This window comes from Opisthocomus hoazin, chromosome 6 (assembly GCF_030867145.1).
Source record: "Opisthocomus hoazin isolate bOpiHoa1 chromosome 6, bOpiHoa1.hap1, whole genome shotgun sequence".
Taxonomy (NCBI): Eukaryota; Metazoa; Chordata; class Aves; order Opisthocomiformes; family Opisthocomidae; genus Opisthocomus; species Opisthocomus hoazin.
In genome coordinates this window covers 6413798-6424369 of record NC_134419.1, presented here as the reverse complement: position 1 = coordinate 6424369, position 10572 = coordinate 6413798, and the positions used below count along the sequence as shown (strand labels likewise).

At 58.4% G+C, this 10572-nt stretch overlaps 1 protein-coding gene across 1 annotated transcript; it reads right to left on the bottom strand.

Annotated features, from left to right (window-relative positions):
- Positions 1 to 2035: 2035 nt before the first annotated feature.
- CDCP2 (CUB domain containing protein 2) lies at positions 2036 to 9157 on the bottom strand. The gene is made up of 6 exons (XM_075424183.1): positions 9082 to 9157; positions 7104 to 7451; positions 6674 to 7018; positions 5840 to 6193; positions 2554 to 2732; positions 2036 to 2350 (listed from the first exon to the last, which is right to left on the bottom strand). The coding sequence occupies exons 1-6, from the start codon at positions 9155 to 9157 to the stop codon at positions 2036 to 2038; spliced, it is 1617 nt and encodes a 538-aa protein (XP_075280298.1).
- Between the last annotated feature and the right edge of the window lie 1415 nt (positions 9158 to 10572).

Below are 10572 nucleotides of genomic sequence, written 5' to 3'. Positions count from 1 at the left end.
GGAGCTTAACAGTGCCGGCAAATATTTCACTTGGAAATCTCGCATTTGCCGCCGTGTTGCACCAGCAAACACCGAATCACTCAGGGCTCCGATAACGAAGGCTCCTCGTTAGGAGGCGTGCACAGGTCTGTGCCTGCTTCCCTCCCCGGACACCCTCTTAGGTGTCCACGGGCTGGTGCAAACCAGGAGGAGAAGCCGCTTGGTCACCATCCTTTCAGACTCATAGAATCATAAAGGTTGGAAAAGACCTCTAAGACCACCAAGTCCAACCGTCACCCCAACACCACCACGCCTGCTAAACCACGTCCCGAAGTGCTACATCTACACGTTTTTTGAACACCTCCAGGGATGGGGACTCCACTGCTGCCCTGGGCAGCCTGTTCCAATGCCTGACCACTCTTTCAGTAAAGAAATTTTTCCTAATATCCAATCTAATCCATTCAATCTGCTGCTTCCTCTGATGCTTAGCAGCAGGTACAGACCTGTCCCAGCGGGCGTGGGAAGCAGGACACTGGTTGGGAAAGCCTTTCGCCTACGGGACTGTCCTGCTGGCCCCTGCCAAAAGTCCTGCCGGTGGATTCAGCAGCAAGAAGGGTTTGCCACGCGGTGCGATGCTGTTGCGGGAACAGCCAGTGCCCTCCGTAGGATGGATTCCCCTTGGGAGGTAGCACTACCAAAAAAAGGACTCCTGGATTACCCACTGCCCTCAGGTTCGGCTTCTTGCCCTTGAATGACCACATTCGGGCATTTTAAGCTCTCCCCCTGCACCACAGTGTGTTTTATACAGGCTGGGGTGGGTGGCCTCTACGCCAGGCTCCCAGGGGTGCACTCACCCACCTCACACAGCGAGACTTCACCTTGGCTTCGCCATCCGCTGGCTCTAACCCCTGCCCAGGCAAACACGGGCTGCTCTGCCGTGGCCACTCCCCGGGTGATGCCGACAGGGAATTCCCCTCGCGCTCGCATGGCACAGGAGGGCGGTCAGGGCTGTTGTCCACCCGGCAGTCAGTCACAGCAGGGCTCTTGGGGAGGAACCCAAGTTTTCTGGAGGTGCAGGTGACCACAGGACTCCTGTTTTCATGCTCTTGGCTCCCGAGCTCACCCTCTGCAGGGACCAAGGGTGGGGGTCCGGTGTCACTGAGGTCCCAGGGGAGCCAGCCCCTCCTGCCGAGGCCGTCTTCACAGGGCTCCCAAACCTCCACGCTCTGATGTCTCCCCAGGCTCCACAGCACCGCAGCCTGCCAAGGCCCGGCAGGATTTGCCCATGGTTTCAGACTCCAGGAGCGATGCTGGTACAGAGATAACAGTGAAGGACAGCTGGACATGCTGGAAAGGAGGAAAACACGGAGGAGAAGAGAGATCATCCTCCTTCCCTCCAGCTGCTGGTGGCTGAAGAGCTCAGGTGAGTCCTGCGAGCAATGGGTGGGTTAGACAACAAGCAATGATCAAACGAGGAGCTGCAGGGCACCCAGCAAATGTGCCTCATCACATCGCCCGCGGACATCCAGAAACACCGCCTAGAAGCACCTACATGAGCTACGTCTGTAAGTGCCAAGCGGAGATACCTACAACACAGCTCTACGGTAGCCCCCAAGCACGGGTGGGAGCGTGGAAAATGTTTGTTGGGAATATTGCTATATTTGGGGATGGTTTGTACCTTGAAGAACTCAGCTAGAAATGACTGACAGGATGATTTGCAGCCATCAGCAAACAACGTTACTTTCCCGAAAGCAGCAGCACCAGAGGGAGAACAAATTGAAGCAGGTGCCGGAAGAGTTAGGAAGCACGAGAATTGCATTCCCGAGCCAAACGGACAGATTGAGACAAAGGAAAACAAATTGGGAAGGGAAACAGCTGACTATTGCCCAGATTTTTCAGGCGCTGGGAGGAGGTGGAGGTTGGGTTCAGCCTCTGTTTTGGGGCCTGGGAGCTGCGTCTCCGTCCGAGCAGCTGTGGGTGCAGGTGGGTTTTGGGGTGTGTTTCCACCCTGGGCAGGGCTGGGATCGCAAGCCCTGGGGATCCAGGGAGCAGCATCCTACAGAAGCACCAGCCCCACCACCGCGATGACCATGAGGAGCCCGGCCAGGATGCAGATGCTGATGAAGACGATGTCGCTGGTGTCCTGGCTCTTGATTTCGTGGGCGTCCGTCGCTCCCCCCTCCCGCTGCTGGGCATCCACCAGGTTTTCTGCCTGGCTGAGCCTGGAGGGCTCGGGGCCGGCGATGAGGGTCACCGAGGCTTCCTTCCTCTTCGGCTCACACTGCACCTCGTACTGGTGGACGTCCTCCTGGTCCCCCGCTGAGAAGTCGATGTAGAGGGTGCTGACGATGACGGACGTGTTGTTGCGTTTCTGCAAGACAAGGGTGGTGGCTCGCTGGGGCTTTGTGCAGCTCATTTTCACAGGGCTTTGGAGGGCAGGTGGCCACGAATCCCACCAGCATCTACTGGGAAAACGGGAGAGGGACTGGGAATTCCTCTCTGCAGCCATGACAACCGGCACAGGGCTAACCATCCACTCAGCTCGCTTTAAAGAAAGGTTTGCCCACCACTTACCTGGGACTCGGTGCCGCAGGTGTCGAACCTGGTGTGTATTTTAAAGTTCCTGCCAACCACCTGGGCTGCACAGGAGGGGGTCCCCAGGTAAATCCTGTTCCTCTCCAGCTGGGCCAGGGACTGCACGGGGATCTGGATGTGGAAGTCGGTTCGGGTGCAGCTGACGTTCATGGGCACAACTGTCGGGACAGAAAACAAGGTGCAGGCGAAGGTCGGTCGGTCGGGGATCTCCCCAGGCTGCAGTGACCGCAGTAGCTCAGCGCAGAGCCACAGCCGTCTCCAAAGCTCGCTGTCCCCACCACACACGACGCAGGTGGCCAAGGAACAGCAGGGACATCGGCCTCCAGAGTCTGCCCCGTGCATCTTGCAGTACCTGGCGTTGCTGCCACAGGACTCATGGGATGAGATGAGTTTTCAGGCAAAAAGGAGCTACACCCGAACTGCAGAGACCATTATTTTATATATCCATATTTTAGCCCCCGCACTGAGGTCAGACATGGTTGGCTCCCAGGCAGTGCCCTGCTTTCTGCCCTGGGGAGAGACACCACCACCAACCCTCTCGAGCCTCATCACAGAGTCACAGAATCCCAGCATGGCAGGGGTTGGAAGGGACCTCTGTGGGTCATCCAGTCCAACCCCTCTGCCGAAGCAGGGTCACCCAGAGCAGGCTGCACAGGACCTTGTCCACGCGGGTCTTGAATATCTCCAGAGAAGGAGACTCCACAACCTCCCTGGGCAGCCTGGGCCAGGGCTCCGTCACCCTCAGAGGGAAGAAGTTCTTCCTCGTGTTCAGGTGGAACTTCCTCTGCTTCAGTTTGTGCTCGTTGCCCCTCGTCCTCCTTCCCTGCTTTCCAAGCAACACCCAAGTGCCATCACAGGCAACATCCTCGTGCTGTCACTGCCACAACCAAGGAAAGATTTATGTTGTGAGAGCAGCCGCTCTCCATCATTGCAAAGCCAGCAAAACATCTGAGTTGCAGCCCAGGTTTAGACCACAAGAGCTTTGCTGATGGCTTGCCGCGGTCACAGAGCTCCCCTGCATGCTACAAGAGATGCTCTCACAGCGAGGAAATGGAGGAGACGCATCGCGGGGGACCCCACGCCTGCCCATCCCAGCTTGATGCAGCTGCATGGCAGCCACACGGTCCCCGGGGCAGGGTGAGCCGGGTCCCTGGCCCTGGGGCATCCTCCTGCGGGGTGGCCCAGCCCAGGACTCATCCTAAGCATCAGCAGCCCTCCTCCTGCCCCAGAACATTATTTTTGATGGGGAGCCGGCGAACAGTGCTCGGAGGGAGCTGCTGTTGAGCTGCCCACGTTGCCGAGGAGTGAGGCAACGGGGAACCCAGCCCCTCTCCATCACTCACCCTCTGGCACCGTATTTGGGCCCTCTGGATGCAGAAAGCATCCACGCAGGAAAAGACGCAGGGAGGAAAAATACTCCCCCTCTTCTAAGTTCATCCTCGCTCAGCTAGAACCAACCACTTGGGCAGTATGAATTATTGAATTATTCCAGCTCCCTCTGAATCTTGGCCTTATGAAACTGGTGAGATGCAATAAAATCAATACGCAAAAATAGTGTCACTTTGCTCCACTTAGTGCATTATAAAACCATTAGAAGATTTACCAAACAACTCAAGTGCATTAGAACAAGAGCAGGAGGAGGAGAAAATGGATCCTCTCTCCTGGCATGAAGGCTTTCATTCGAACGGCCATAAATCACACGCGCCCAGCCCAAGCCATGCCTTTTTGTGGGCCCAAAAGGAAAGCATCTGTACGGCTGAAGGGCTGCGGACGTGGAGGCTGAGGTGCCCCTTGGCCACCGAGGGCTGCCAAGGAAGCCGGTGGCGGGAGAGGCCGGTGCCTCCGGGTGCGAGCGGCCGCTCTCGGGGCAGGGTGCTGCGGCCGGACGTACCACGCAGGCTGCTGACTGCAAGCGGACGCCCAAACCGCCGGGCGAACGTAGCGTGCAGCCTTAGCTCCACGGAGGGAGGCTCGGTTTCATGATGCCCAAGCCTCTGTCCTCCCCTGGCACGCGTCGGCAGCGTGTACTGGGGGACGCAGGGGCCTCGGGCAGCTGGGAGAAGTCACATCCCTCTCCGTGATGGGGCTTCCCCCTGCTCTTCAGCTACTATCCCATCTACCCGTCTGCAAGCTCCTCCGTCAGGAAGGGGGTTTCTCCGTGACCAGACACAGCGAGGCCAAGGTTTCTTTCCCTGCACACTGCTGTAAAACAGCAAGAACTCAGCGGGACAGGGACAGGGACAGGGACAGGGACAGACCTGTCCTGCACACTAAAGCTCTACAACCTCTCTCCCTCCAGAGGCTGCAGAGGCTCAGGACAAGACTCCATCCCATCTCTTACTCCTAGAGGCATGTAGCCCCAGATCCCTTCTGCTACACTGGAAGTGAGGAAGGGTTTTGCTGCTGAGGGATAAAACCCTATAGACCCAGGGCCGGCCATTCCCGGCTCCTGTGCCACCGGTCCAGCAGCCCTGTTCCGGCTCCAGCCCGCTGGCGAGGCTGCCCTGCCTGAATCATCCCTGACACACAGGTCAGCTCAGATGTAATTATCCTGAAATACAACGAATGCCATCAATTCGCTGGCTTTTGAGGGGCAAGTGTTGGCAGATAGACAAGGGAGGTTACGCACGGCTCCTCCCGCCAGCTGTGGATACACTGGCTGGGGCACGGGGCACACCGGTGGCACTGGCCGGGTGGATTCGGGAGCGCTGTGCCCCGGGGTCCCGTCCCTCCAGCACTGCTGCTGTGGAGGAGAGGACATGGTCTACTTCTGCTGCTGAGCCCTGTGCTGGTGGGGCCGGAGCATCCTGGGGAGCAGGGAACAGGGTTGGGATGCTTGAGCTGGTCACTTCCCCGGGGTTTTGGTCCCCTAAAAACCCCTTGAGTTTTCTCCCTTCCATGCCCTGAGAGAGAAGCAGGAGCATGGCAGCAGCAGAGATGCAAGGAGAAGCCAGGAAGCATCTCTTGAATACTAAACACGATGTGGAGCATGCGTGTCTCGCAGTCTGCAAGAGCTGGGGCTCGCCCACCACATCTTACCCACCCCGTCCCCAGAGAGCCATGCGCTCTGCTCCTGCTCACGAGTATCTATATTTAGCAGGCATGGTGGTGGTGGGTTGACGTTTGGACTTGATGATCTTATTGGTCTTTTCCAACCTTGATTCTATGATTCTAACTTCACCGCACGATCCTTCCAGAAATAACACGGTCTTGGGCAGGTCGTGATGGAAATAAAGCGCTGCGGATCACCCAAGCAAGGCCTTACCTCCCACGTAGGCGATGGAGAAGCCCCTCTTGGCCGTGTTGCGGTCGGTGTGGAGGACCAGCAGCAGCTGGCTGTGCCGGGAGGTGACGGGCACCGGGCTCTCCCGCCCGCACCACCGCCCCAGCAGGGATCCATTCTCAGTGCTGCCGTCAAAGGCGGCCACGTGGTCGTAGTCGCAGCCGCCCGTCAGGCTGCTCCGGCCCTCCAGCTCCATGTCCAAGAAGAAGACCTTGACCCGGTAGCCCGGGGGCAGCTGGATGCTCCACTGGCACTTGAGGTTGTTGGGGTAGAAGTTGGGGTACCGAGGGCTGGAGAAATTCCCTTTGATGGCGGTGAACACCTCCTGGCACTCACCTGCTCAGGGAAAAAGGGGAAAGGAAAAAATGAAAGCAAACATGAGGCCCCGTGCATGTGGGTGAGCTGGGGGCTGAGCCATCAATTCTTTTATTGCTAAAGCATGCTCTGCCCTCCACCTCGCTGCTCCCCAGCCTTGAGTTTGGCCGATGGACACCCATCGGTTTTGGGGCATGGCAACACCCGATGTGGCCAAAGTCCTACAAGTGCAGACAGGGAAAACCCGTATCCCCAGGGAATGGCGTAGCGAGGGAGAAGGGCAGCTCTTGGTCAGGAGAAAGACAACCTGGGGCCTGGGAGCACCACAGCGAAGCCACTTGCGTTGTGTGGCCAATTACAATCCGCATCACCATCTCATGAGCTCTCCCCAAAGGGCTCCCCTCCCCTCGCACCTCCTCTTGCTGCTGTGGGAGGGAGAGCGTCACCACCACCCCAGGGACCCGTCCCCACCTCCTTCCCACCACCCCGAGACCCCCGCACCCGAGTAGAAATGGGCCTTGAAGCCCCTGCCGCCGATGTTGAAGTCCGACTTGAAGAGGATGAAGAGGTGCGGGGCGGAGGAGACGGTGCGGGGCGGGCGGGCGCTGCCGCAGTAGCGTCCCAGGCGGGGGGAGGCGGCGGTGGGGCCATCGAAAAGGGCCACGTAGTCAAAGCCGCAGCCCTGGCCCCCCTCCATCTGGAAGTCGGCGAACACCAGGGTGAGGGGCCCGCTGCCGCCGGCCGCCCCGATGCTCCAGCGGCACTCGGCGTCGTTGGGGTAGCTCTCGGGGTAGCGGGGGCTGGTGATCTCCCCGGACAGCCCCGTCAGCTGCCCACCGCAGGCATCTGCGGGGAGGCACAGACGATGAGGATGGTGGCAGAGGATGGACGGACGGACGGATGCTCTGCCACTGCCATCCCTTCCCGCTACCTTTCCGGTAAGCGGCGGCGAAGCCACGCTTGGCTACGTGGCGATCGGAGCGGAAGACGACGGCCATGACGTGCCAGGCGGAGGAGAAGGGTGGCGGGGGGCTGCGGCCGCAGAAGGTGCCCAGGAGGTTGCCCCGGTCCCGGGCGGCCCCGTTGTAGACCTGGAGGTAGTCGTAGGCGCAGGCAGCGTGGTACTCCAGCTCGAAGTGGCTGAAGGAGAGCAGGACGGAGGAGCCCTCGGCCACCACGATCAGCCATGTGCACTCCGTCTCGTAGGGGTACGGCCCCGGGAAGTTGGGGCTGGAGAAATTGCCGGAGGGTGCCGAGAGCACCCCGCCGCATTTGATGCCTGGGGGACACAGAGGTGGATGTGATGCCCCCATTCCAGGGGAAGCCTGAAAGGATGGAGATGGGGTGCACAGCACCGGCTCCATCCCACCAGTGCCCTACAGCCCTCCGCTGGGCTCGACCGCCCCTTCTACCCGCGGGACACGTGTCCCCTCCGTCACCGTTCATCCCTCCACGTAACCCCCTTCCGCCCCCCCACCCCCAGCGTGGCTGCAGCAGGGCTCGGCCGTGCCCACGAGCTTGTTCTGCTGGTGATGGCACCATGTCCCCATCCATTTTTTCCTGAGAAACAAAAAAGAGTAGAGAGTGAGTTTGAATCGTTCAGTGATTCCAGGTGCCCCGGCTGCCCAGCCCTTCAGCTTTGTGCCTCCCGCTGACGACGCTCCCTCCGTGGAATGGCGGCATCGGTGAATTCGAGCTGGGACAAATAGGGCTGAAGGGCTCGATGTGCTTAACGATGAGTTATGTACATAGGGAACGACTTTCTAATGAAATCCTTACACCGAGACACAGTTATTGTAAAATAGGGCAGAGGAGGGGCGGCTGCCACCTGCCCCTGGGCCTGATTAGGGCCGAGGTGAAGCGGCTGACGCAGCGGGCACACACATCACGTCCGGCAGGGACGCAGACCCCGCGTAGCCCCCGGCGGACACGTGCGGGTTCCCAAGCAAGGCTGGGCCGCTCGCTGCCATCAATCTGGGCCAAGTATATTGCAAATCAATAGTCAGCCAGCGCGCGTTGCTTTTCATCAGGCTCGCCGGTGCGGTGACCTCCCGGTGAGGGGGGGGGGTGGGTACATGCGGGTGTGCTGGCACAAGCAGCAAAGCTGGCCAGGTCTAAAATCGCCTTGCTAATTACTGGGGAGAGGCAATAAAATAATATGGGGGTGGCACTAAAGGAATAATGTTACTGAAATAAATACCCCACGGGAGGGGTGAGTAGCCACGGGGCAGGCAGCTGGATGGATGAAGGGCTGGGAGCCTCGGGGTGCTCTGGGCAGCCCGGGCAGGTGCAGGCAGCAGCGGGGCGGCCGCTTGCCCCTTGGGAGCACCCGCACCGGGGCCAGGAACGGGGTTTTATTTCTGACGCAGCCCTTTGGGGAGCAAGGCCCTGCCGTTTTCGGCGAGGGGGATCGCCCCTTGGGCGAGTTACCGGGCTGAGCTGGCCCACCCGGCCCCCCAAATGACCATGCTGCCTGCTAACCCTGCCCTGCGCCCCGGGGGCATTTTATCCAGGTAAAGTGAGGGGTTTATTACATGCACAGCAACATGCATACATACATTCACATATACACGTGTGTGTGTGTGTGTATTTATATAGGCACGTGCAACTCCAGAAGTTAACACAGGCTTCAGCGAAGTGCCCGTACACCACAACAGGACAACCTCTACCTGCAACCTTGATTAAAACAAGCACGAAGCAGAAACTCAAGTGGGCAGCGGCGTCCCGTGCACACCAACTGCAGACCCCAGCTCCTTTCCCCAGGCCAAGCCATGGGGCCCCTTGCACAGGCTGAGAGCCGGCACCCGCTCGCACCCCAGAGCCACTGCAGCGCCCGCAAACAGCCCTCTTCCTCCCTGGGGGCCATGGATGCCATCGGTCCCCACTGGGAGCTGGGACCGGGCTCTTACCTTGGCTGGGAGCATCCCCCAGAGCCCCGCACAACACGGCCAGCGCTGCCAGGCAGCCCGCTCCTGCGCACCCCATTCTCTGGCAGGCAAATCTCCCCTCACCGGCGCCCGAGCATCCTTTTGGAGCTGTCTATCCAGGAGGAAAAAAAATAAATAAAGAGAGAAATAAATAAAAAGCAGGCGGACTGTAGAATTAATAGCGGAATGAATAATTCATCTCTTGTTTGAATTAAGAGCGGCAAGGTAACTTGATCTATTCCTCCCTTCCTTCACTCAGTTTTAATGATCTGGATCAAATGTCCCAAGGATTTACACTATACCAGATACCTTGTCAATACACCATATTTAGAAGAGATATTAATGTTTCAGATACGCTGTATAACGGCAGTAAGTCTGGGCTGACAATACGCCCTTAAGGGGCTGTGAAAATAATTTAGTTCGCCAGGCAAGCCAGCGAACCAAAATGGGAATTTCAGACTTACCGCGGAAAAGCACCTCAGGAATTAACGTGATTTATACTGCGGCACCCACCGCACAAAGCCAGCCGGTGGTAAAGGCCAGAGAAATGGGGAACGGGGTTTAAAGGCAGCTGCGCCTACACCTCGGCTGTCAGGTCAGCACCCCTGCAGCAAGCGCCCAGGCTCGGCGGGATGCTCAGCCCGGGAAAGCGGCAGTGGCGAGCACTAAAGATAGCAAATCCCACCTCCCCTGAGGAAGATTAGAGATGAATTGTGACTCACAGGCGAAAAATATCGATTATTATAGAACCTGCTAAGGCCCTGGAGAATTACCATGCTGGCTCGTGCTCCTTCTCGCCCAGGATGCAATCGGCTGAAGGTACCCAAGCCTTTGCGTTCAGTGGGAAAGATGTGCTCCCCGTGCTGTGCCACATTAGCTGAAGGAACCCCAAACCCAGCAGTGTTTCATTTCCTTCCCTCTCACCCGGGAGAGAAAAGGCTTTCCTGCTGCCATAACCCACACCCAGACGAACGCCAGGAAACAAAAACCCACGAGGGCGACCCGGCGTGGGGGACCTGTGCGAAAAAAGTCACCTTCAATGCAGCGGGGAAAGAAGCAGCGAGTATCTGTAAATCTCAGGCAGGGAGACAAGTTGCATTTATTAATTAAGCAATGAGGATCGATGCCGGAGACATTTCCTGTGGATTAATGATGGGCTGGGAGGAGCTGATGGCCCGAGGTGCAGCTAAGGACCATTAACGCCAACTGGTCATTAATCCCCAGGAAATGCTCCATGCCAAGGTCGTTAAGTGCCTGCATATATTTATGGGCAATAATAACAACAATAATATTTGTACAGGTTCTCTCCCTGCTGCGCGGCCTCGCTGAAGCCAAGCTGAGGGCTGGTGGGAGCGCTGGGTGGTCCCACCAGGAGCCCTCCGTCCTGAGCCCAGCCAAGGCAGGGGACATCAGGGTACCTGTCCTGGGGTACTGGGCACCGTATCGCCCCAGGAGCACCTTCGAACGAGGAGA